The following is a 26,903-nucleotide window of genomic DNA, read 5'->3' as shown; positions in this document are numbered from 1 at the left end:
ATTTTTCTAAACTCAAATTTTTTTCGCGTTTTAACCACTTGTTAACCCAAAAACAAGTTTGTTTTATTAACCCATTTGCTCATTATGGAGCAAATGAAAAAAGAATGAACCAATCAATAGCCAAAAAGTTTAATTTCCTCTTATTCTGTATCACAAATGAAACAAACGGCTGTGAACATTACTTTTACAAGATGTTAAAAAATGTTTCCCCCCTCATTTTACTGAAGACCTCAAACATTGTGAGCAAATCTAAGAATCACATGATTCAACTTAAAAGAAACCCCTCCTTTCAAAAATACTTTAGAAATACACATGAAACAAAAAACGCTATAAGAAGCGAAAGGTTCTGCACAATTCCACAACAATAAGGACTTTTTTATCCATCTGTCACAGGAATTTCCGTTGAAGTAATGATGTTTGTGATTTTTGTATTGCTTTCAGTCTTGAAAGCAATACAAACTGCAGCTTTGTCAATGAAAACGTCGGTGTGCATGACAACATGACACTGGGGTGTTTTACCCACCTGGTTCCCCACCAACAGGAGGTGTTCTCCCAACAGAAAGTCTTTCAACATGTCCTCCATCACCGTCATGTGCTGCATAGACAAACACAACATGTGAGAAGGAGCTCAGAACGGACCGCGCCCGTGTCCTTTCTTCTTCTCATAAATATGCTTCTAACTCTGAAAGCTAGGTCACTGCAAAAGTAGGGCACACTCTCTCCACTCATCCTTTCTTGTGCTTTTTCACCCTCCAACATGGAGAAAAGGGGCAGGGCGAAGACTGGGTGCAGGGCATGAATCTGGGTCGCACGGCTCGGCTCGGCTCGAGCTTTATTTCCTGTGCTGGCCCGTTTCTGGACGTCCTGCGGTCTGGTCGCAGTGGGCAACGCCGACCAAAGCCGGAGACGAAGTAAACAAAAACCAGAATATGTGGAGATGGCTAGATCAATCTCTGGTGAACCCTGCAGGTTTTGTCTTCTAATCATCGGGAGATGATAGATGTGGTGGTTTAAGCAGCTCATCTTTGGTCACAACCAAGCAATGGATCATAACTGAACATGAACCTTAACAGCGATCATAAAAAGATTGGGAATATCTCCTCACTGCTATAATTGCCAGTTACAACGGCGTATTAGGTCCATTGTAGATAGAAAAAAAGGAATCCATTTGTGCCAAAAACTTCGGCTTACAAAAACTTTTTCATTTATCTAAAATTTTTTGAGATAAATGTTTTTATTTAAACATTTATCTAAATGTTTAGATAAAGCTCAGGATATTTTCTGGAAAAAAGGGAAATGTTTGAGTTTCAAAAGTCCAAAGCTTAGTAGAAAAAACTCAGAAATTTTCTAGAAAAACTTTGGACATTTGAAAAGTTGAAAATGTTCTAGAAAAATCTATATGATTAATCACAGAGAGTTTTCAGATACAATTTGGGAACTTCAGAGTTTCAAAAGTATAAAGTTTTCAACATTTGAAATAAAAAATTTAAAAGTTATCCCTGGAACATTTCTGGGATTAATGTCAAAATTTCAGAGTTTTTTTTCTCTAGAGCTTGTCGAGACGAGAGTCATTTAATCCTACAAACATTCTTCAGGTGACAGAAGGATGACTTTGTGATTGTCTTGATATGACTCTGAAGGTTCAAGTCAGGGTCCGTCACTACATCCAAATTTCAGACCTGATCACTAGTTCCTATCTGTAATAATCTCTTCACTGACTCTTGATCATTCTTCTTCAAGTCCAAAGATAATAACTTCAGTTTTATAGCAACAACTCTCTGCAGCTCAACTGTTTTGGCACTGTTTGACTAAAAGGGCCAGAAGTGAGATGGGTTTAGACAAAAATAATGCAGAACTAAACAAATTTACCCGAAAATGTCAAAATTTGCACAAAAACAAAAATATAGAACCGTAGTAAACTTATTAAGCCAGTTTATCAGCAAAAAATAGTTGATTTGGAGGTTAGTTACACTTTAAACCCGCAGATTATCAGCTGATGCCTAAAATATAAAAAACTAGATGGTGATGTCATGGCAAAAGAACCTCATCCTGATCCAGTCTATAAAATCTACATAATTAGGGACATGAAAAGTGGCACAAAAAATTCAATTAATGTTCAACAAATTGTGTTTTTTTTTTATAGTGAATGGACAGAGCAACCTTGCTGTCCGCTGGATTACCTGAGGGTTGTCATAGAAGAGAACGTCTGGAACCTTCATCTTATGGTCGGGGTTGTAGATGGGAGCGGACACTGTGCCGATGGTCAACACGCCATCCTGGACCACACCTGGAGGCAGACGAAGAATAGCCATGATGGACACAGCTCGTAAAATAAGTGTTGAACGTGGCAATATTTTTTTTCTGTAAATATCTTTCTAATATTTCAATTGACATAGATTGAAGTGAAAGATGTCTAAGAAAATCAGTGCACACATCAGATTATAGCTACAAAAAGTTAATTTTTTTTGGTGAAGACAACTTTAAGTTGTGGTTGTAATGCAAACAGGTCCAAAGAGTATGAATCCTGCATTCTTGTGGAGCAGATGAAAAAAAGTGAATGAAAACTTGATTTTAACTCCAACATGTCAAAGAATACATTTGGAAGACAAGAAGCAACGCTAGGGGAACCTAAAACTCAGGAAACTATTGGTGGCTTCAGTTGTTTTGTTAGTTTGTCCTCAACTGTCCTCAAATTTTGTGATTTTATAAAAGCAAAATAATATCAAAAATCATCAAATTTTATTTGTATAGCACATTTCAGCAGCAAGGCATTTCAAAGTGCTTAACATCATATCACACACAGAAACACAATGCAACATAGAATCAACAATCAAAACACGACATGAAGTCAAGTTCCATCAATAAATTTGTAATTGATTATGTTTCAAATACAATACTGAACAGGTGGGTTTTTAGTCGAGTTTGCATCCATAAAGATTTACCTGTTACACTCCTACTGTGTTATATGGAACAAAATACCTGTTGCTATTTTTTATTTAATGTCCAAAGTTGTTCTTTTTCTGTGAACAGGTTTGCTCAGTTCACTGTTTTTCTTGACTGGCACATTGAAGGTGTGCTGTGACCTTCCAACACCTGATGTGGATTTCGGTCAAAATGGGCTTTTTTTCTGTTGTTTTTTTTTGGCCAGAAAACTGCAATTGGTGCACCTCTAGTTATGAATAATAGTCTTTGAGATCCAGTAGCAGTAGGTGGGACTCACAGCTGTGGTCCCGTGTTTGTCCAGCAGGATCTGCAGCGTCCTGTATGGAGCAGTTGCTGAGGGCCTTCTCTAGAGAGGCCCGGGCCAGGCTGGGCAGGAACCTAAACACACATTTAGAAACGTTACACGACGAAGCAAAAATACATAAAAGATCAAGTTCATTCAAACTGAAACGTGACTAAACATACATGAACAATTTGCCTAATGGATCCTAGCACCAACAAAGGACTAAAAGCGGAATATATTTTCTTTATGGGCTTTTATTCTGAGACTTTTTTCTTATTATTATTTGGCCTTTTATTTATACAAGACAAACCTCAATGAGAAAATAAATTCTCATTTTCAAAAAGCACTTGTTCCAACATTATATGAAATTAGAAAAGGAAAAAAAGGAAAAGGAAGGATAGAAGGAAGTAGAAAGGAAGGAAGGAAAGGAAGCAAGGAAGACAGAAGGAAGGAATAGGAAGAAAGGGGGAATGAAGGAAGGAAAGAAGCAAGTAAGAAGAAAAGCAGGAAAAAGAGAGAAAAGACGACTTGTTGAGACTTTAGAACTTGTTTCTGTACCTGAAGCTCATCTTTATCTCTAAAACAATGAGAAATGTGGACCCTTACACCGTTACTAACTGCTGTTTGTTTGAAGCAATGAAACTTCAAAATTATCTCAACAAATGATCTTTATTAAACAAGGAAGTGGCTGACTAAGCTGTTTAACTTTCTTTTTTAAAAGCAGAAAGTTTCTTCCGATTCTTCATTAATTAGCCTACATTTTTTTTAGGTGCCATGATGTGTGTGTGTGTGTGTGCATGTGTGTGTGTGTGTGTGTGTGTGTGTGTGTGTGTGTGTGTGTGTGTGTGTGTGTGTGTGTGTGTGTGCATGTGTGTGTGTGTGTGTGTGTGTGTGTGCATGTGTGTGTGTGTGTGTGTGTGCATGTGTGTGTGTGTAGGCTCACCTGGAGAGACAGGCCTTGTTGACAGCGTGAGAGATGCTCTCATCAGGGTACTGGGAGAGGCGGCGGCAGATCCTCAGCAGCTGTCTGGTGGACAGGGACGAGGCTAGAGACTGCGTCTGCGGAGACACGCTACAGGTTACCATGACGACACGGAGGGGTAGGAGACTGGGGGGACACCGATAATGGGCGGCAACAGACTCACGGTGGGGTCGTTGGTCTGACGGAGGCTGTGTGTGAGGTGCAGCAGCCGCTCCGCTGCTTCCTCTGGAACACCGGGGACCTGAGGACGGAGACAGACAGACTGAGGAGAAAAAAAACAAAACAGACAGATGGAAAGAAAATAAGAAAGTTTTAGTGTGTGGGACTCACCAGTCCCTGTATGAGGCCTGACTCCTCTGCTTTAGCCAGAGGAGAGACGGAGTGGTAGAGGAACATGGTGAGCAGCTCTGGGCCGAGCCACTGCTGCTGGCCCCTGCTGCTGCTGGTGGAGCTGCTGCCGGCCCCCACTACCGGGGGCTCTGCCAGGGCCAGCACCCGGAACGACGGGTGGATGGGAAAAATGGACCTGAAAACACACACATACTGAGTAACAGCTGCACACGAGCAGCAGAAGACACCGTCCAACATCTGTTTAGCCATGTCCAAGCTGAGGAAGTGGGAGGGAGGGTTACCACTCTAAATGAGTGTGTGGGCGTGTGTGGTTGTCTATCCAATTTATGTCCGAACTGAAAGGACGACTTGTGACAGCTGGCTGTGAGCTCCTCTGATTCAAGAAGACAGCAAAGTCCATTTCCATCAAACCACAGAGACGCCCACGCCGGATATATTTACTCTGCAGCCACCGCAGGCCGAGGCGGCCGCTAACCATCGCCCTCATCGCTGGCTGTGATCAGGGTAGGAAGTGGAGATGGCAGTCTTTAAGTGCCTAATGAATCGAATCCGAGTTTTAGCGTCACGATTCAATCCAGAAACCAATTTTTCTAGAGATTCTGTTTCCATTATGTGACTGGCAAAAGGAACAAAGACAGCGTAAACAAATAGAACATTTATTTAAATAAATTCTATACTGTATCAAAGTCCATCAGCTTATACTTAAACAAAAAATTTAAGTTTGTGCATAAAAATTTGTGCATAAAATTCTGTAACTTAAGTTACCAGTATTAGGTTAGCTTAGGTGCCTGGCTTTTACTTAAAGAGGCAGTATCATGTAAAATCGACTATTTTGAGCTTCACATCATGTCATAATGTTATTCCCTCCTCAAAAGCGTACCTGGAGTCATTCTTTCATGCATGTTAAAGGAATTTATTCGCCTCCCATGCCAACCATTCAGCTGTGCAAAACGGCTGGGTGAACCTAGCTCTGCCTTTGAGGACGAAGCTTTTTTTTTTAACTGCACTTATCTGTAACTTTTGCATTTCACTTATTTTTGTTAATTTACTCAATTCAAAGAGAGAGTTTCAAATGTATTCATCAGCAGGTTTCAGCAAGTAAAGCTTAAGATTTTATAAAACCTTTTTTAATAGCACCATGAATGAAATTTAAGACAAAAACCTAAAAATATAGGGGATCCTTCTGTATTTCAATCAAGCATAAAAAAAAATCAAATAGTTCCTAGCTTAAAAATTATCTAGCTAGCTAGAAAGGGTATATCAGAAACTAGTTAGCGGTAGCCTCAGCTACCTTGAGTCACAAGATGGTGACTCAAACTTTTGCCTGACAGAAAATCCTGATAAAAAAAAAAAACTACATGAAATATCTGAGATTAAACAGACCTGCCACAACAAAATGTAAGACCTGTGATTAACATATTGAAGACCAAATTACCTTTTAGACATGTTAATGCCTTAATTTTATATGTGTGAAATTAAGTCTTTTTAAAGATGTGTGAACAAATTGATTTACTTTTCGCCGCAATATATACAGCTAGAAACTAGAAGTTTACATACACCATATAAAAAACACATCCACCTTCTTCTCACTGTCTGAAATCAGACAGTGATTCCCTTGTGCGCATTCTAGCTCTTGTTTTAGTTAGTATGCGTAGTTACTTCTATTTGCTAAAATGAGATTTATCTGAGATTTATTCATTAATGTCTTCTAAATCAGAAGTTCATTCATTTACTGATTTGTTTGTTACACTATTCATTTAGATAGACTGGGAGAGCTCACAGCCTAATTATGTGGCAAGGTGTTGTTAACATGGACATTGCAAAAGCTAAAAATGTAACTTTCATGGACACCAAGTAAAATCAAACTGGTTACACACAAACGCGTGCGCGCTCATACACTTATATATAACACACAGTGCAGTCTGAACCACAGGAGGAGAGGAAATGGAAGTGTGTTAAACCAAGCCAGACACCACAAACCTCCTTCCTGCTGCCTGGCTGGCATTTTAGGAACCAAACACACACAAGGTGAATGTGAAGACATTTCATCAGGCAAAAAAAAAGGGAACATAACACGTAAACAATAACTTAAAAAAACCAAACATTAAAACCACATAATCTAAAAATGTTTTAAAAAATTGTTCTTCAGAGGTTTTTGAGCAGCAGGTGGAGTTTTAGGCAGATTAGGGCTTTAAATAAGCGAACATTTAGTCAGAATTATCTCCTGTTTTCTGTGTTCCTTTACACTTTAAACCGTTTTTGGTCTGAACTTCATAGATTCACGTCATTTCTGGGACTAACAGACGATGCAGGTCGAACAGGAACAGCACTTTTAGACATTTGCTGCCAGAAGATTTCTAAAATGCTGATAAAAACCCAGTGGATCCACCTTCTCTGCTGCTAGCCTGCGTGTTTGAGTCTGTGCACACCTTTCTTGCAGCTGCTGGTCGCTAAACTGCACCTGCTCTTTCAGCGCCTGGTACCTGTCCCAGCGCAGCAGCCTGGTCCCGTCATACAGGTCCAGCTCCCTGTCATGGAGCAACCTGCCAGACAAAACACTGCAGAGTGAGCTGAGATGCCCGCCGTGTGTCACGCAAAAAATCCTGGATATTCCTCGCACCGGACTCCTTGAGGATGATGGGGAAATAAACGAAGGAGTACCTGGAGAGCACGGCGAGAGTTCCCAGGTTCACCCGGTGTATGCCATCCAGAATCAGCAGCTTGCCCTCCATGGCGGCGGTTACCAGCGGAGACGGCCGCCACGCTGTGTCTCCGTTAGGGAGGGTGTACCTCTGCTGCAGGAGGTCTCTGGCTGTCATATCCTGGAAGGAAAGCGACAAGTAGCAGAGGTCAGATGGGTTGAATAAAGGTGATTGGGAAAGGGAGGGGGAAATGGAGAAAAAGTGTAAAAAAATAGCAAAAAGTCAGAGGATGTTGTGTCTTCCTCAAAGTCATGTCTGACCACAACAGATTCCTTACAAACTGAAAGATGAGAACTGGACAGACCCTTATTTTTATTAGTGCTGCCACCTGATTACAAATTTCAATCAGATTAATCACTTTAATGCTGTGATTAATCACAATTATTCACTATGACGAACTTTGACTAACTTTGTAAGCTTTAAATATTGTGGTTCTTCCAGGAATGGTAACCTGGGTAAGCCCCTCCTTCTGCCGCACTCCAACCAATTAAAATACAAGAAATTATTTTTATTTTTTTCCTGCAGAAAGCAGGTAATGTAGACTCTTTGTACTCTACAGCAACTTAAGAAAACTTATTTCACTCCACATTCATAAAAGTGGTAGCGTACTTGCTGAGGAGATGACGTACAGAGAAGATTTTTTTCCCCTAGTTCCTGGGTGTCCCTTGCCCTTCCTGATGACGCCCTGGACAACTGCTCATGTATCAAAAACCACCACTATATGATTTTTTTTTAAAAAGTTTCATTTTGTCAAGCCAAACATGTCTGAAGATCCTGAGTTTTATATTCAGGAAGGTTTAAAGGAAGTCATTTTGTTCATTTAGAAATGTTTCTCTCCCTTCATTTCCTATGAAATTTGTGCGACGAGGCGGCAGCCGTTTGTTCTCGTCAAGCCGAGCCACCGGCATAATTCGCACGAGTGAAATTTTGAGCTTGTACATGTAGAAAAATGTACACGAAGTTTGATCAGTAGACTATATGGATATAAACAAAAAATCTGAAAAATAACCATTGTTCATTTCCATATGAGTGGCGTTAAAAGTGAAGCAGAAAACTAATGTCAGCCATGTGGTTGTTTTTTCATGCTGTTGCGAAGGTAGAAATATATATATCGATAAATATCAGATATCAGATATTGATATTGGTCCAGCTTTTCATATCATATCATAATTTATTCTGCAGAAGGTTTGTTGTTTATCTTTATGAAGCACATTCCCTGAACTTGAAAAGTGATATACAAGTAAAGCTGACTGGCTGACAATGGACTGCTGAGCCAAGTGACAGATTTATTTTATGTAGCCATGCATTACGTCAAAACTTGGCTCTTTTAGCAGAGAGTCAGTAACATACAGATTCTGGTTTTCAACAATCTAAAATCTGATAAAAGAGATAGTTTGAAAAAAGAAATGCATACCAACAATCCCACCCTGTGAATGAGAACAGAAACCTGAGGGTCTTTTTCCATCAACTCTATTAACTCTGTCCCCACATGATCTGACCCGGCTGCTAAACAGGATATCTCTGCTTTACAGATAACACCTAATGGCACTTTTTCTGTTAGGGTGGGCTCTGCTGAGCAACCCTGTCATATGTAATGTCGTGCTAACATGTCACAGCAGAGTTTAAGGGTAGAAGTGGGAAGACAAGCAGAGTTGGGTCATTTGTTCCAGGCAGTGATTGCTGAGCTTTGGAAGTGTCTCCTTACAGAGCGACTGACCGTCCTGTTGCACAGAATCGGTGCTTCAGATACGGACCAGTCCTGGAACTGCGATCAAAGCAGAAGCTCCAGGGTCACGTAAATCCTCAAAGGCATTATTTATACAGGGCGATTTTTTTTTTTTACTGTAGACACAAAGTCAAGTAATCCCTGAATTACCAGAAAATGTTTAGAAAGCACTGCTCTCAGTCCCATTCAACTTTTATGAAAAACTCTGCCTTCAGTAAGTCATCACAAGAATTCTCAGTAAAGCCGTTAACAAACGTTCTTAGGAGCCTTGGATTGAGAAGAAGTTCTTATGATGAGTTCAGCAGATGCTCAGTTCCACCAGGTGTATGATAACTGTTGCTACTGCTAGTCTGGAGGAGCTGAGTGGGAGGCGGAGCTTGGTGGGACCCTTGCCTGGCCACTGGGAGAGATTAACGGATTTCTCAAACATGCGTGAAAGAATCAAATCAACATTTAATTTCATTCAAAACATATAGTTTTGATTATGGTACAACATTATAACATTATATCAAAAAAGTACATTTTACATCATGCCCTCCCTCTAAACAGTTCTTGGTGAAGGAAAAACTACTTCCTCACCACCAGGCTTCTCTCCTGGGGTAAATTTGTACTGTGGTACTTAACTCTGGTAAATGCAACAGCAACATAGTTGGCAATAATTGCCCCCAGAAAACTACCCCATACAGACCCTATAAATGGTTCCTGTAGTGAAGATGTTCCTATTGTCTGCACCAACTTTCATAGATTTTTAAAAAATGGCTAAAAGCAGCAGATTTAACATTTCATATTTACCTGGTAGAGCATGACCGGCTCTATGCTGTATCCCAGCATCTCGGCAAACTCTCTTGCTATCACCGACTTCCCGCATCCCTGGGAACCATGACAACGGTAGAAACATCAGACAGCGTTTGTGTGCGTGTGTGTGTGTGGAAGCTGTGTGTGTGGAAGCTGTGTGTTCTCTACCTTGGCGCCTATCAGGCACAAATCCTTCACCATGTGCGACTGCATCATCTCAGCCAGCAGCTGCGAGTGGCTGGGTGTGTTGATGAAGGTGAGGCTGCTGTTGGGTGGGCGCGGTTCTTTGCTGCCTGCTGGAACCTGAAATTACATCACCGCATCAAAGCTTTGGTGGCAAATGGTTTGGGATTTTTGGAAGAGGCATTCTTTGGAGGAAGTTTTAACCATGCTCAGGACTGATAAATCAAACACTCCAACAAGTGACCTCCAACATGGACTGTTGGAACGATATAGGATGTTTGTTGAACATTATGGGATGTCCAGATGCCTTCATCCCTGTATTCAGAGCTCTCGCCTTGACGTTCTTGATTAGTTTGATGTACTTTAGAGGTCATTATTTATTTGCCTAAAGCAATCAGATAATCAGTTTGATGGATTTACCTCCACTGGACTCTTTCAAAGTCTTGTACTTATGTTGATGATAAGCTATTTCTCTCTTCTCCCCATAAGGGAAGTTTATACCAGGTAGTACAACAGGACATTTTATTGAAATGTCCAGTTGACATTTCAGTTGTCCAGTTATTATTTTGAGATCTTGATATTTCTTGAAATATCAAGAAATATCATATTTTTCTTGATAGTTATATATCATAACTATCATATTTTTTGAAATATCAAGTACCAATGAAATTAGACATTTTTGGCTGAAACATCTACACCAGAGAACTCTCATTTTTCTCATTCTTACGATGTTGAAATCAGTAATTTAAATGCAATGAAAAACTACAAAGGTCAATTCATTCCCTTTTTAAAAAAAATCTTTTCTTAAATCTTACTTTATTTGACACAGATGGAGGTGTTGGCTTTAATGGCTTAGTTGTTGTTTTGTTTAGTTGTCTGTTTTCTTTGTTTTAATGTACAGCTCTTTGGCCAACGATGTTGTTTTAAAGTGTGTTATAAATAAAATTGCATTGTGTTGTATAAAGTATATTAATTATAATATATTTGGGAAGTTAAACCACAAGAGAAAGTCAATTAAATCCTATCTGGTTGGCACCAGTTACTATCAGTGGACCCTTGTGTAATTGAGTCTTTGTCCACATGTAGCCAGATCTTTATAAAAACAAATATCTCCACCACATTTTTCAAAAATATTACATTGAAGCTTTTCTGGCTTCAGAAAAGTTTTCATCCACATAAACCCAAACGTTTTATGCCCTGAGTGTTGTTTTAAACAGTCCAGACCCACCGGGGGCGGTGTAGAGCAAAGCTAAAACCAATGTCAGCAAATGAGATTGCTTCAAAACAACCGTAGCTTCCTGTTAGGAAACAAACATGGCATGGACTAATATACAAGTTGAACTCATTTTAAACAAAATTACGAAAATTGTGTTTCTTCGACTTTAGTGGAATATCAATAAATTTTTGCGCACTTTTGTAATGGAAATACAGCTAGTTTCCAAAACAGGAAAACAACCTAGGGTGGTATTTCCTGTGGAATTAGGTCTTTCATAATAAAAGTATGCAGTAACATGACAAGAATATATTAATTACATGACCTAAGACATCAACCTGACTGAAAATCTATGGTCTGACCTCATATTTGACCAACACCAAAAAATGCATTCACCCCCCCACACACACAGAACACAGTGTTCCATGTTTAAGAAAGGGAGGGGGAAAAAACCACAGGGAAGATCGACCAAACTAAAGCCAGACATATCCAAGATCGGCAGGCAAGTTAAGATCAAATGAAAGAAACGAAAACAGTTTTAACTCAAGGTAGACATGCTAGGCAACAGACATTGCTGTCGTGATACCTGAAAGGTGACTTCCTTATCAGCAGCCTGCACTGTGACATCCGCGTGGCCTTCACGGTCACTGGAGGAGGAGACGCTCAAAACGTTGCTGGGCGCTGCCTGGCGACGGCCGTCCAGAAGCTCAAACCGCTGCGAGTGACAAGGAGAAACACATCTGTCAGGTTTTCATTGTATGCTGATGGAAGGAAGCCACTTAAAACCACACGAATCTGCTGCACTCACACTCAACACACTCTCCACCGCAGTGTGTCCGTCCTTTCCCAGGATGCTCTTGTAGGGATAAAGTCTCTGGACGAGCTGCTGGGAGGACAGCATGGGGAACGTGTTCTGCAGCAACAAAACATAAACAATAACGCATGTTTGTTTGTTCTTTTGCTCTCTTTCTCTTTTTTTCAATGCAGTTTTGATTTATCTTCCTAAATCCTACCAGAACGTGAAGCGCAGCAACCAGGTTATCCACAGGGAAGTCGGGGAGGCCCAGACTGGAGGATTCCTGGGAGCAGAGTGTTGTGGCGAGTGACAGAAGCTGGGAAACCCTAAGATGCCAAACACAACACGAGGCTCCTCATGAGACACTACAGAACTTATCTGAAAAGTATTCGAAACATAATGTCTCACCTTTCAGCCGCAACATTTGGCCCCACGCTGTACAACAACTCCAGCTGGTCCTGAGAGTGGAAAGATGAGAACTGAAGTGGAGGCACACTGCAAAAAACACTAAATATTACCAAGCATGTTTGGTTTGGTTTCTAGTGCAAATATCATAGTATACTTAAAGTAAGACAGAACTAACTTACAAGTAATGTTTCAGCAAGAAATAGGAGCTTAAGTCAATAATTCTTAATATTGATGAAAATGTACTAGTTTGTTTGGAAAATTATAAAATGGGAAAAATGTCTTGTTATAAGTGAAATAATCTGCAAGTGGAACTTGCGCATTTTCATCAATGTTAAGGAATTATTGACTCTAAACAAGCTCTTACATCTTGCCAAAAAGCTGCTTGTAAGTTAGTTTGTCTTATTCTAAGTGTACTAAGATATTTGAACTAGAAACTAAAGAAAATACTTGGAAAGATTTTGTTTTTTGCAGTGCATACCCTTTCAAAAGCTTAAAAGGGTGTTCTCAATATTTATCAACAATTCAGCACCTTAATAAAGTAGAACACTTCCCTCCAGGAAGTTGTGATCTTGCGATCGCAACTATTAACGCAAATTCACTCATCATTTGCAAACTGTGCGCAGACTTTCACTTTTCGCAAGTCAAAGAACTTTTCTATAAATCTGACCAATCACTGTAACATTTCCTGTATTTTCTTCTTTTCTGACCAACCACTGCAAATCAGCTGGATTTTGACCAATCGCCTTAGCTCCCTTCTAATTTAACTTCCTGTTTCACAACACTTAATGGTAACATTTGGGTTTTTTTGTGTGTACAAAACATGATTTTGAGATGTTCTGTAGGTTCTGCTTATACCATGTATGCAGTCATGGGCATAACTGATGTGGGGCAAAAATAAAGTTTTTAAAAAATTCACAGCTGTGACTGCAACTATTTGAAAAACTTTGCTGCAAAAATCTGTAATTTTAGGCCACAACAATGACAAAAAAGCATCACAACATCCTAGAGGCATTAAGTATTCCTACTTATCAACTCATTTCATCATGTTGGTCTATCCGCACAGTGCCAAGTCTGGTAGAAAACCCTGAATGCACCACCCACACATCAAAACATGGTGGTGGCAGCTTCATGTTGGGGACGTGGTTCTCTTTAGTGTCACTTTTGCGAGTCAGTGTACAGTTTCCTCAGTCAAAGTCCTTATTGAAATGCGCTAACAGAGTGAAGGGCTCCGCTCTAACCTTGAAAGGAAGGTAGTAGATGTCTCTGGCCTGGAAGCGAGAGCGGAGAGGAGGATCCAGAGGGTTGCCCTTGTATTTGGGAACCGGCAGACCAAGAGCAATGACCCGGAAGTCCTCACTCACGCGGACAATCTTCCAGTTGTCCAGCTCCTCCTTGGTGTGCTCCTGAAAAGCCCAGACATAGAAAGAAAGCACTTTTCACTATTTCACTTTCCTAACTCAGAGAGCCAAATTTCCAAGTCTCAAAAGGTTTTGACTGAGAATGGTGACTGACATGCATGCCACCGTCCTGACCTGCAGCAGCTTGTCGTAGCGCTCAGCCGACATCAGGAAGCGTCCGTCCTCCAGCTGCATCTCTCTGTTCTCCAGGAGGTTGTTGAGGACAGGCAGGACGTTTCTCTCTGCTTTCTCCAGCCCCTCCAGGACCAGAACGCGACCTTGTGTTGCTGCTCTTACGGCACACTGGAGCAAAGGTAGAGGCAGTAAAATGAAGCCTGTTATCTTACAGTATTTATTTAAAAGCTAGTTTGCTACAGACTCCAACCACGAGTCTGAAGATCCAGTTGTCGACGATTTAAGCTTTCAGTGACGCTTATGTGAAGGTCGTTAGTGACACGGCCACCTGATGTTCAACTCTTTCGAACTTCGGGTTCCTACTTCCCGTCTGAAAACCAGTTTAGTTATTTCTTAAAAAAAAACATAAATTAATCATTTTTAAACCACAAACTTTCCCCTGAATATTGTTCCTACAACTTAAGTCACATTTAAACAAAAGTTATAGAGCAATGACAGACGCTTTGCTGTAAAAGTAACAGGACCGACATTTTCATGGGAAAATAAGTACCGGTAACTGTTTTTTTGCTTTGGCGATACTAATTATGCTAATAGCTAATTAGCATCATAGAAATAGATTTTTTTTTTTTACGATTAGCAATTGCGTCATACATAAGCACAACTAAGTCACTCTAAAATCAATACTTTTCAGTGTGGACGTTAGCTAGTTTAACTATCAGTGAGACATTTAAACAAAGTTAAATAGCAATAAAAGATGCTAAAAAAAAGAAGCAAGGAAGGAACCTGTTAAAGTAACAAGACCGACATTTTCAAGGGAGAACAAACAACTGTTTTTTGTTTTGGTGATGCTAATCATGCTAATAGCTAATTAGCATCATAAAAATGTGATCCTTTTTCACGATTAGTAATTGCGTCATACGTAAGCACAACCAAGTCACTCTAGAATCGACACTATTCAGTGTGAATGTTGTTGCTGAGTGAACTCAGCTAGTTTTTCTATCAGTGACACGTTTAGCCCTCTATGGCATGGCGTTGCCCTCAGGCAACAAACCACATAGCTGTACCTCACATTGCTCCTTTATTTTATTTTTTGGGGGGCATGATTTTTGACATATTTTTGTCCAAAAAAAAGTTTTTTTATGAATATAGTTTTTGTTTGATTTGTATTTCATTTCTCATAATCAGTGTAGACAATCTTGGTGTTCTAGACCAATGTTACCCTGAGGCAACAAACCCAAATCTGGTTCCAGGAGGTGTCAGAGTCCGATTTTATGATTGACATGTAATTAGGGACCACCAAGCTCCCAAAGAATGCAGGAAAATATTTCTTCCCCACAAAAATAAAAAGTCATGCCATAGAGGGTTAAGTAAAGTTAGTGAGCTCTACCCACTGCTGGCTAGCTACCCGAGCAGATTATAGCACAGCTAATTAACAGCAAGTAACATCCTGTAGACTCCTAATGTTACTATAGAGAGAACATAGAGGCAAAAGGGGAACAATACCTTACAAACTTTTGAAAAATGCTGAACTTAGCAATAAGGCATAAATGCCTAATTTTAGCAAGTTCAATTAAAAAAAACAACAACTTTGTTTTAGTATTATAATAGCGGAAATAATGAATTTATTCTATTATTTTAGCAGCAGCAGGAATAATGATTCATTTTCTGTTTAAAAAAATAATCATTCAAAAGCAACCATCATCATCATCATCATCGTTTCGTTTTAAAATCCTGCAACGCCTTACTATTTTTAACCTGGGGAGTAATACCAGCTGGGTATGCTCCAAACAAGTCCCAAAAATATTCTAAACAAAACTCCTTTAGGAAAACCTATTTTTGGCCACCAAATAAAACTTTTTTTTTCTTCGTTTAGTTTGTCGAGCAGCACATGTGCGTCTGACTGCGAGCGCACTCTTCAGCAGAATTCAAAGAGCCCATCTTGACGTCAAGAGACAGGAAACTTTAGCTGTCTGGGTGGACCACAGAGCGGGCGGCCGTGTAATTAGGTTAACATGTAAATGTGTGGCAGGTTGTGTGGGAAGCAGAGCTATAAAGCCGTAGTGGGGACCAGATGCTCTAAATTTAACTCTTGGTCCATTTTCGGAACCAACGCTGTAATCATATAATTGTTAGAAATGCGAGTGACGCAGGATCGAGAGAGCACAGACGGGCCTTCTGAATGGATCCCAGAAGAACCAGAAACAGATCCTGGCTGATCTTGTCCGTTAAGAGTTTTAACTACTGACGGCTCTCTTGCACTTTTATCTTAAGGTCTGTAGGCGATAACTTCACTAAAATCCAAGCCCATGGTAACTATAGAGGAGAACCATCTGAGTGGTCAAACCAGGCCAAGGCTACTCAGGGGTCAGCCTAGGATTTAACTTGGAGTGAGTCTCTATATAATTTGAAGCTTTTCTCAGGCTCAAAAGAAAGCAAAGCATTCATTCTATCAGAGTTGGGAAGTAACTAGTTACATTTTCTCAATTACATCTACTTGAGTAGCACTTTTACTACGCTGTACTTCTTACTTTTACCCGAGTAATTTTATTGTGAAACATCTCTACTCTTACTTGAGTCAAATTTCTGGATTCTCTACCTACTAAAACAAACATGTTTTAACCAAAAGTTCACCAGACACAGACACACACCTGTGTTTCATCCGTTTTTTTCTTGTGTTTTTTTTTTTATTGAAAGAAACTGGTTTGGAAAAAAATATTATTTGGCTTGATTTTGTTATTTTTTTATTTAAATGATTGTTATTGATAATTGGATCAGTTACTCTGTACTTGAATCAATTTTTAACCTAATACTTTTTTACTCTTACTGGAGTCATTTCTTGGACGGCTACATTTCACTTTTATTTGAGTAAAAATATGTCAAAGTATCTCTACTCTTACTTGAGTATATTTTTGCGGCACTCTGAATTTTATGCAAACTCAACACTAGGAGCCACGACCTTCTCTGCTATCTGACAGTTTTGATGTCCAACATTAATCAAACGCTACTGAAAAATCCCATAAATTCTCACGAAACAGATATTATTATTTATCGCACTCATTATTTTGACCATTTATTGTCCAGCAAAATTTGTTATTGTGACAGGCCTAGTTTCCGCAGAAACAGAAACAGGGTATCCACATGTTTCAGAATGTCAAATTCAAAAAACAAAGACCTTGAATTAAATTTAAGACTGAAATACTATTATAGATATGGGTGGTTGCTGGAGGATCCTGCTGTGTTACAATCAAACATTTTCAAACTCAGACATTTTAAAGTGTTAATTTTAGATACAATAACTTTAAGACTTTTTAAAGGAGGTGTGGACAACCTAAGAGGAAAAAGAAAGCTGGTGGACAGACTTTATGCTGATTTCTTGGGAGGGTCTGCCTGCTGGAACAGAAGGTAAACGTTTCTCAGACGTTCTGCTTGAAGCTCATAATTAGATGGAACTGACTGCACTTTAAATTCAGCTCTGGTGGAGGTGGAAAGATAAGCTGCCTTACATAAGAGCTTGGCAACAGCACAGGGGTGACTTCAAATGTCAAAATTATAACAAGAATGGGATTATATCCATGTGACTACGGCTTGCGAGGAAACTTGAGGGGTGGGATGACGGCAGGGGGAGAGGGGTTGAGAGGAGCTAAGGAGCGGGGAGGGACAGTGGATATGCGGGGATTGACACATTAAGCATGAATATAGGGCTACAAAGCAGCACAGGGCCCAGAGGAATAGTTGGATGTTCTAGTTAACACCTCCTACGATACCAAACTACCCTCAGAAAGAGAAGCTTTCCAATCCACACCCACACATTATCATCCCTAAAACAGTAATCAGATCCAACACTGCAGAAAGTTGCACCCACAGGCAGAAATTACAACATAAAACTCCTAAAACAAAAAACAAACATGCCAGCTCACCATGGCCACACTGGATGGTGGTTCTGAGGAAGGTAACGTGTAAAACCTTTTGGTACCTTTACATCAGTGTTTCTCTGTCCTGCATGTTTTAGAGGTTTCCCTGATTTAATGTACCTTATTCAACTGATTGCAGTTCAACAAACACCTGTTAATCAGTCATCAATTGAAATCAGCTGGACTGAAGCAAGGAAATACCTAAAACATGCACGGCAGTGAGCCTTGAGGACCAGGGTTGGGAAACACTGCTTTACATAACGCTTTCATAGAAACAATAGGCGATGGTCGATTCTCTATGGTGGCTGAGGCATTAAAAAGTCTTATATTTGACATTCTGAAACGTGTGGATGCCCTGTTATGGTTTCTGTGGCAACTGAGAATGTCGCAATAACAAATGTTTTTTTTTTTACCCCTCCAGCGGGTCTTTGTGTGGGCTCTAGTGTCCCTTATATGACAGTAGGTTGACAGGAAACGGGGAAGGAGAGGGAGGAAGACATGCGGCAAATGTCGTCGGGTCCGGGAGTCGAACCCGCGACGGCCACATCGAGGACTCAAGGCCTCCAAATACGGGTCATGCAAACCGCTACGCCACCACGGCACGCCCCAGCAATAACAAATTTTGCTCGACAACAAATGGTCAAAGTAATTACTGTGACAAATAATAATATTGTTGTTCAATGAAGCTGAGTTTTACGAATCCATCCATTTGCAGAAACAAATTATTTGTCAAAAATTTTCAAGTGTCGCCCGACATTCTCAATTGGATTTAGATTTGGACTTTGACTGGGCCATTCATTCTTATTTCAATTCATTTATTGAATTTATTTTATGTTTAAGTCATACTTAACGACTTGTAATTTCACACTTGTGTTATAGATTTTATATTGCTATTGTTACATTTATATTTGCTGATGTTTAACAGTTTGTATAAAAGTAGCTCAACAGCTAAGAAATTTCCCCTAGGGGACATATAAAGTGTTTACTCTCAATATGCATCATGTCAATAGGTACATTTTAATCTGAGTGGACAAAAATCACATGCTGTCCCGTGACATTGTCCAAGTAGTTCTCCAAGATTCAAAACTGTGATACCTTTGATTTAATATCTACATTCTCCTATTAGCTCAATTTATAATAGATCATAATTACGCAGATGGGGGACTACAAACCCGACCAAGAACTGAACAGATGCTGAGAACCAATCAATGCTTGGATGTTCCAGGACTTTTGTTACCTTTACATCAGTGTAAAGGTAACAAAGCTATTCAGTTTTGCTTCTGTTCAGAAAACCTCAAGTCAACAATCTTGAGGATTGAGAAACAATCTAGAGTCAAAGTACCGCTTCAGTTATTACAGAAACTAGAGATCAGCTTCAGACCTGGACTCAGACCTAAACCTTCAGAGCCACATAAAGACAGCCACAAAGTTGACCTTCTATCACCTGAAGAACATTTCAAATGATCAATGGAAAAGATGGTTTGAACTTTCTCCGTCTGTCTCTGCTCCTGGGTCATAGTTCAGGTATTATTTGAGTTTCAGAGATTTCAATCAGCTGTTCACAGTTGTAAAAAAAAACTAATCGCCTTATTGCCATGGTTATATACTGTATATAGCAACTGTCCAAAAGGAAGGAAAAATAAAATGTAAGAGCAAAACTCCTTCCAGGTGCACAGCACTCAAATCCGGGGGGAATACTTGTCTTAAACAGAAACGCCTCAGCTAAAAGAATGATAAACATTCTTTGTATAAAGAACAAATTAACACAGTTAATCAAACATGGCGCCATTATGAGCAACAGGAATGTCATGTCTAAGCTGTTATAAATCTACTAGGTCTTTTGTATAACCTTCCAGTTTGTAATGATAATGTGTTTATGTATCTTACCTTCATTTTCACATTTCAAAGCAAAAGGAGATGAAGAAAGAACAGAGGGTCCTAGTCAGAAGAGCCAATATTTATTATAAGAAGCTGCTCGTTTCCACGGTTACTAAACTCAAGTGAATCCAATACAGGGTGTATATTTATATGTAAGTTGATATGAAAAAAAGTGCTGCAGTGTGTTATTTTTATGCATAGTGGTCATTTACAAAGCAATCATTGTTGGTCATTTTTAAATTCTCCAATAGTCCTGGAAGCATTATGTCGTTGATATTAGCACTTAGTAAAAAGGCTTAACACTGACTGTGTTTCTATAGAGCATAAAACTGTGCAAATTGTACCTATTCCTGTGCAAATAAATTGCACCTGGCACCAATTTTTTTCTAAGTCTAAAAATCTAAAAAGTTGTTGAACAAGGATGAGGTGGTTTTTCAGCTGTATCACAGTTTGTGTATTTCGAAAATTTGCAATGAAAACACTTTTTTTGCATCACACTATTCATGTGATCAACAACCGGATGTCACTACTGGCGGAAAAAAACGAAGAGGATGACAGGAAGTGGTAGGAGAAGGAGGGTGTGGCATCGTTTTTAACGACTTAAATACGTTTCTTTTTTAATGGAATTGCCAAAGTGTGTTTTTTCAACATTGGCGGAATATCGACAGAGTTCTGCGCACATTTGTAATGAAAACGCAGCTATTGAAATTTAACTCGGAGAGGAAAAAACATGGATGAATACGATTTTTTTAAATGGCTGCCTCTTTAATTTGACATTTAATTTCACACGCGCTTATGGTATTAGACTTTTATCTACATGAAAAACTATTTGTAAGGAGGAACTTCCACAATTGCAGACATTTTGTAATGATATCCAGTCTTTTATCCAAGCAGTTGATTTAGGCCCATGGCTTTGTATCATGTTGTATGGAAATCAAGCCATTTCTTTATCAATTTCACTGGTGGACTAATGTTAACTGCATTTGCAGATGACACTCATATCTTTAGTAAAAGTCATTTTTCTGCATTATAAACCTACTGAGTGTTCAAGCATGCAGCATACAGAGTTGATTTGATCATCAATTGTAGTTTACCTTTGTATCCTAGCATTGTGACTTAGCATTCAAGTGAAACTAATACCAGTTGAAAATGATGAAATACCAGAAGAAAATCAAACTTGATTGAAATCTACGAATCCAACGGAAATCAGAACAACCTGGTCGATGTAGAAGGCTGTTCCTGATCGGATCTCTCTCCTCTGCTTCAGGTCCGTTTCCGTGGTATCCCTGGACAGCGCCACATACTCCACTTCACGCCTCGTCAGCTCCTAGTTCACAACGACAAGAAATAAAATTCACTCATTAACTCATTAAATTGAACATCTGAATAACAACAAAAATGGCACCAACAACAATTAATATTGTTTTTCTCAGAACGTCTCCCACTGAGATGCTTTCATGCCTGAACTACACAAAAATCTTTACATTTTTCAGGTCATCTAAGAAGGAAAATAGACGACTCAGTTCATCAAAGTTATGAATAGGGACGGGCATTTATTGTGAAAAAAATTCTTGCCATGACATGTATTTTGATTTATCGTTGTCACAATAAATTTCAGCCAGTGGTAAAACAATAAATAAAAAAATCAAACTAAAGTGTTAAGTTTTTAATTTCTCTCGTTTTTTCCAAGAGAGCATAAATAAATATCAGTAATTATGATTAAATAAAGTATCTGTGTGCAAATCATTGATATAAATCAAATTCTTTAAGTATGCTGCGTCCTGAAGAAGTTTCAAATAGGAATGTTTTTTAAAAGCAGTATTATGTTTGTGGCGGTGTGAATACTGAGCTATGCAGTTACCTAAAAAAGAAGCAATAAATTGTTTTTTTTATCATTATTTTAATCGCTATCACAATAGCACAATAACATATCATGATAAAAGTCTAAGTCCATGCTGCCCACCCCAGATCGGGGTTTGGACTTTGACTAGGCCACAGAAGACTATGATTATTTTCTTTTTCAGCCATCATAAATTCTTAAATACAACTTCTACTAATTATTCACTGCATCTCGTATGCATAAAAGGCAAAAAGAGATGTTTGTTCTCAAGTTACTCACGAGGTACTGCATGGCTATGGATCGTCTTAGCGGTCCTGGGGGTCCGATGAGAAACACATCTTGGCCCAAAAGGTCCTTCTGCATGATCCATCGGAGATGTTGAGCCACCGTTTGGGGCACAGAGTCTGAAACTGGCGAATGGAGACCAGAGAGCTAAAGAATCTAGACGACAACACAACGCCTGTGGATCAGTGAACAGCTGGACACACACTGAACATCACATACGATATTTGAGGGGAACCAGTTCTGGATTCTGAGGGGTTTTGAGTTTGTAGGAGATCTCTCCGATCGTCACAGTGTCACCTGCAAAGAGAAGAGGATGAGGAGTCTTCCTGAAAAGTACTTTTTTTTTTTATGTCACATTGAAAATTATTTTTACACTTCTCAATATTTAAGGGGAAAAAATAGTCATTGACACTGCCGCAATCAAGCCCTTCTTATAATTGCCGAGCAGCTTTTTATAATGTCCACTGGTATTTTAATGAGTTATTTTAATGTATTTAGGTCTAAATATGAAAACGTAGGCCCTCAATGCCATCACTTTAAAACCCTTTACAAATTCTACTGTGGTGTGGAAAAGTGTTTGCTCCATTTCTGATTTCTTGTTTTTTTTCTCTCTCTCTCTCTTTTAAAAACATTTCTCACATTTATGAGCTTTAGACCAAACTAGCTGTGACAGTAATGAAGCCGAGTGTGGCTACAAACAGTGAGCTCAGGTGAAATCACATAAGGCCATGTATGCGTGAAAATTTTAGTTCTCCCTTAATAACAAACAGCGTCATTTAAAACATGCATTTTCACTAATATTGAAGTTGGTTTCCTGTTCTAAGATATTTAATTGTCAAAAATAAATGAGAGAAAAAAAGACAAAACGTGAACAGGGTAAACACTCTTTCACACCTCTGCATTTGAGATTCAAGGTTTTAATTTTTCTTGCAGTTAAAAAAATATTATAATGAAATGTTTACTTTTAACTGGAATCTAGCAATTACAGGTATCTTTCTGGCGGATCACCGATATTTGAAATGCCTGATGCGCCGATTCAGACTTTGGCCGATATCTTTTTTTTTTTGTCTGAAAAAACAAAATCGCTAAATATGGCGACAAAGTAGCTAAGTTCACAACATTGATACAGCAAACTGGGACAGTGGCTGATTTTCAGAACTTAGTGGAGGTCGATAGATCGGTAGATAAGATCGATTTCTCATGTAAATATCAGCTGACCGGCAATGATTTAAATCGGACCATTTACTGGTGTGCCGCTAGTACCAGTAGTTTTATATATACAAACAGCAAAGCATCAGCCCAAATGTTTATCAAGACTGCAGGACAAGTAATACTGTGACAGAAGTACGAAATGAATCAGTAATCTCATAAGTACTAGTCTGCCAATTATTTTCTACTGAAACTGAAAGAACTGACAGCGACAACAGTAGCGAGTCAATGACCTTTCACCTAGAAACTAGCTCAAGTGCTGACCCTGCTTTCTCCTTCAACTTATTCTCGACCTCTATGGTTGATCACCACAGAAGTCAGAAATGTACCAAGTCAAACTCCAATCAGGACTTTGTGTAGAAGTAAAACAGAGAAGCAAACGATGGTCCATGAATTTCCAATAAACACCAACAGAACCACTGATTCTTCCACTGCTGAGCCTTCTGAAAGTGTCACCCCTGCAGCCCAGCCTGAAGATTACCTGAGGATGTGCTCACAAGTTTGACCTCGTGGAATCTCCACATCCAGCCGTCCCGACCCAAGACCGAACCCAGAATATTCCGCACCCTTCTAGCGGCCACAGCCGCCGTGGTGCCGCCGCGCAGCAGCTGGTAATGCATTCTGCCGCTGCTTGTGTTGTTCCTTCGGGATGAAAAGCCCCAGGTTTGGGTCACTCCTTGGGCTGGAACGGCTTTATTCCCATTTCATAACATCTGTCGGCTCATACTGCAGGAGCCGGAGGAAAATAAATGGGGGACAGAGGAGTCCGAGGCTTAAAGAATTCCGTTGCGTCCAGCTCTCTAAAGAATAGTTCCGCTGGGCCCTCAACTTGGTCAACAATTTCATTTTCACAACGCATTTTTGATTAGACTTTTGAGCTGTTATTACACAGTCAAAACACACAGTAATATTGAGTATTGAGCTCATATAATGTGAGCTGAAGGGGCTCTGGCACATTTTTATTACACAAAAGCCAGTATAAAATTCAAATGCCCACAGTCTAGTCTGCTTATTTAGAAAGCAATAACTATTTTTATTCCAGCAAAATAAAAAGCATATATTCTTACTTGAATTGTATTAGCTAATTTTTTTTACCTATCTATAAACTATTCAAATGTTAAATAGTTTATCTTGAGTTCTGTTTCATTTGTTTCTACTTATTTATAATGTATTTTACATTATTTTCATCTAGTTTTTACTAATATCGTGAAGTTAACTAGGATAATATAATTTAATTAATAAGGCTAAATTGAAACAGAATTTGCTTTTATTTGCCAGGTTTCTCCAAATTCCGTCCCAGATTCTAGCAAAAATAAGTCAAAAGAAAAACCACAAAATACTTAAAGGCCACAAGTTTGATGATAAATTCAGGTTTATCATCAAACTTCTCATCAAATCTGATACCAAAATTTATCATTTTGGTATCAGATCGGTACCGAAATATGCAATAGCACAAAGTCAGTAATACATTCAAATAAAACCTGCATCACAAATGAGACATTTCATGTTTTGGGAATTCGTTAAAAACCAAAATGCTTTTATTGAGTATATTTATATCTTATCTTTAATTGATATCCAACCTTGTTTTGGACAGAAGTACATCATGAGGGTAAAATAAAAAACTCAACTGAAAGATTTTTGACAATATCCACAGCCACAGTCATAAAAGACCCCGAGCCAATCTCATCTATTAATATGCTCAGCAAATATTTCCATCACTTTTAATGCTGTTTGACTTTTGTCACGCGCAGCGCTAAAAACGCGCACAAGAAAGAAAGAAAGAAAGAAAGAAAGAAAGAAAGAAAGAAAGAAAGGAAACAAGCAGCAGGGGGAGAAGAGAGGCCACGGTCCGAGCTGAGAGGGAGGGAGAGAGAGAAGAGCGGTGGGAGGACACCGTCAGGGCTCCACGTCCTGCTTCTCCTCCTCGGTGCGCACACGGGGGTGGCGAAGAGCCAGGGCGGCGAAGCAGGTTGCTGAATTCCTCCACCTTTACCCCTGTTTTGTTTCTTCTCTCTTCCCCGGAGCGGACGCAGAACGAAGCCTGGGACTATGGAGGATGTGTACCCCTACAGCCGCAGCCCAGTCTGGGAGGAACTGGTTAGTAAAAAAGTCCAACGCCGGCCGGGGGGCTTGCTTTTAACCCGCGCACTCCTCACTTCGGTGGCTCGTCTTCGGTGTTTCTCCAAAGAAAAGTGAACAGTTGGACTTGTTTTCACGAACACTGAGCTTTAACTGTTCGGTTTTAGTGTGGAAGTGTTACTTCAATCTGAGAGCGGTCGTGTTTAGAGCGTGTGCTTCTGTCGCTGAGATTTTTATGGGGGTGTCTTCACAACTAAATAGGATTTAATCGCCAGGGGTCTTTTGTTTGTTCAAGAAAAACAAACGAGCAAATGCTAAATGTAAAATTTAATCTATTGTGCTTTGTCCGCTACATTACGAGTAACACCATAATTATTTTTTACTCACGTCTGTTTCATTTTAGTTGTCTTTATTTGCTGCTTATAACACAGTCACGGAGTTTCGCAGCATTCTTTTGAGTTATTGATAAATAAATGTAGTGTGACTCCCGTTAGTGTCTTTGTGGGTGTTGGAGTGAATCCGCCACTAGGGTCTGCCCTGCCACGGACCAGTCCGCCGGCTGACGGAGTGGACGAGGCGGTCTCCACCAGCCTCAGTCGGTGGGTACTGGCTGGCCATAGCAGCCATCTGTCTACCCGAGTTGCGGGGAAATTGTGGTCTCTCCACCCCCGAGCGTGTCCCCCTATGCGTCCGCCAGCCCACTCAGGCTCCAGAAAGCATCATTACCACAGAGACGTGGAGAGATGACAGCGAGGAGAGACGCTTCCTCCCGCCTTAAGGAGAGGAAGGGAGCCGCCGACCGACCGAAGTCTAACCCCGACTGGTTTTCCCCCTTTCCCCGACAGGAGCCGGAGAAAGGGGCCGTGTCGTCCGCCGCGGGGGTGCATGCCCATGTGGTGGGCGCTGTCGCCGGCAGCGGGGCGGCGGACGAGTCCTCAGACAGCGAGGCAGAGCAGGAAGGCCCCCAGAAGCTGATCCGGAAAGTGTCCACCTCTGGACAGATCAGGAGCAAGGTAAGAAACATCTGTCTAGATATTTGAACGTCCTCTCTGTATGTACATCACACCTCCTCCAGGTGTTCCCTCGGCAGTTGGGCTGATCAAACTGCTGCCTCAAACATTCAACAGTTCAATCCGCGTTCATGACTTTTAGCATATGGGTTTTTGCTGGTGTTAAGGAAGCGTGAAGCATAATGTCTGGACATTACTGTGCCAGAGATATTCTCTGTTCTGCAGACAGACATTAAGAGGCTAGCTTCTTGAGAAACTTGGTAAAACCTGTTGCTGATCTCATCGAGGATCGTTCGGTACATTTTCTAGTGGACCTGAAAGCATCCTTGCTTCTGTCACAACGTTCAGGTTTACCCTGTATTTATATGTCAGCACTGTTACCCTGCAGCAAGGACCTCTGTTTGGATGTTCCCCCCATGCATGCGTGGGCTGTCTCCTGGTACTTCGACTTCCCTTCGCTGTCCTAGAAACATGCATAATAGCTGGTCTTTTCTTTCTAAATGATCTGTGAGTGTGTGCATGGCTGTTTCTGTCGATGTCCTTTGACGGACTGCCGACCTCCAATAATGTTCTTTGGACAGGCCGGAGGAAAGCACATGATGCAAAGTAGCACTGCTAGAAACCTAAAGAACCTATCAGACATAGCACACTATGTTGCAGTCACAAGACATGGACACCGTGGTATCAGCTACAAACCCCTCTGTAAGGTATTCTACCGTCAAATGTAAGGTAATCTGTCTGACTGTTGACTTTTTGTCCAAACTCAAACTGGGTCAT

At 40.1% G+C, this 26,903-nt stretch overlaps 2 protein-coding genes across 7 annotated transcripts in view; one reads left to right on the top strand and one right to left on the bottom strand.

The window, feature by feature from the left end:
• The window catches only part of vwa8 (von Willebrand factor A domain containing 8), a 71,251-nt gene extending 47,451 nt beyond the window's left edge, over positions 1 to 23,800 (bottom strand). The window contains exons 1-20 of the mRNA XM_014470522.2: positions 23,519 to 23,800; positions 22,048 to 22,125; positions 21,823 to 21,953; positions 20,920 to 21,030; positions 13,915 to 14,082; positions 13,621 to 13,785; positions 12,383 to 12,432; positions 12,192 to 12,300; positions 11,987 to 12,091; positions 11,765 to 11,893; positions 9,951 to 10,085; positions 9,780 to 9,857; positions 7,221 to 7,381; positions 6,989 to 7,102; positions 4,539 to 4,734; positions 4,372 to 4,449; positions 4,170 to 4,285; positions 3,221 to 3,321; positions 2,181 to 2,287; positions 524 to 595 (exon numbers count right to left, since the gene is read on the bottom strand). Coding sequence (XP_014326008.2) covers positions 524 to 595; positions 2,181 to 2,287; positions 3,221 to 3,321; positions 4,170 to 4,285; positions 4,372 to 4,449; positions 4,539 to 4,734; positions 6,989 to 7,102; positions 7,221 to 7,381; positions 9,780 to 9,857; positions 9,951 to 10,085; positions 11,765 to 11,893; positions 11,987 to 12,091; positions 12,192 to 12,300; positions 12,383 to 12,432; positions 13,621 to 13,785; positions 13,915 to 14,082; positions 20,920 to 21,030; positions 21,823 to 21,953; positions 22,048 to 22,125; positions 23,519 to 23,657 — 2,343 coding nt within the window. The 5' untranslated portion in view covers positions 23,658 to 23,800. The remainder of the gene's footprint in view (positions 1 to 523; positions 596 to 2,180; positions 2,288 to 3,220; positions 3,322 to 4,169; positions 4,286 to 4,371; positions 4,450 to 4,538; positions 4,735 to 6,988; positions 7,103 to 7,220; positions 7,382 to 9,779; positions 9,858 to 9,950; positions 10,086 to 11,764; positions 11,894 to 11,986; positions 12,092 to 12,191; positions 12,301 to 12,382; positions 12,433 to 13,620; positions 13,786 to 13,914; positions 14,083 to 20,919; positions 21,031 to 21,822; positions 21,954 to 22,047; positions 22,126 to 23,518) is intronic.
• A 1,116-nt stretch (positions 23,801 to 24,916) lies between these two features.
• The window catches only part of dgkh (diacylglycerol kinase eta), a 60,426-nt gene continuing 58,439 nt past the window's right edge, over positions 24,917 to 26,903 (top strand). For 3 of the 6 annotated variants that reach the window (XM_023336570.1, XM_023336571.1, XM_023336569.1), the window contains exons 1-2: positions 24,917 to 25,134; positions 25,962 to 26,129. In XM_023336570.1, the coding sequence (XP_023192338.1) occupies positions 25,087 to 25,134; positions 25,962 to 26,129 (216 nt within the window). In that variant the 5' untranslated portion in view covers positions 24,917 to 25,086. The remainder of the gene's footprint in view (positions 25,135 to 25,961; positions 26,130 to 26,903) is intronic. The other 3 variants (XM_023336574.1, XM_023336568.1, XM_014470531.2) reach the window with 2 other exon arrangements.

Source organism: Xiphophorus maculatus, chromosome 7, assembly GCF_002775205.1.
Source record: "Xiphophorus maculatus strain JP 163 A chromosome 7, X_maculatus-5.0-male, whole genome shotgun sequence".
Lineage (NCBI taxonomy): Eukaryota > Metazoa > Chordata > Actinopteri > Cyprinodontiformes > Poeciliidae > Xiphophorus > Xiphophorus maculatus.
This window is presented reverse-complemented; position numbering and strand designations above follow the sequence as displayed.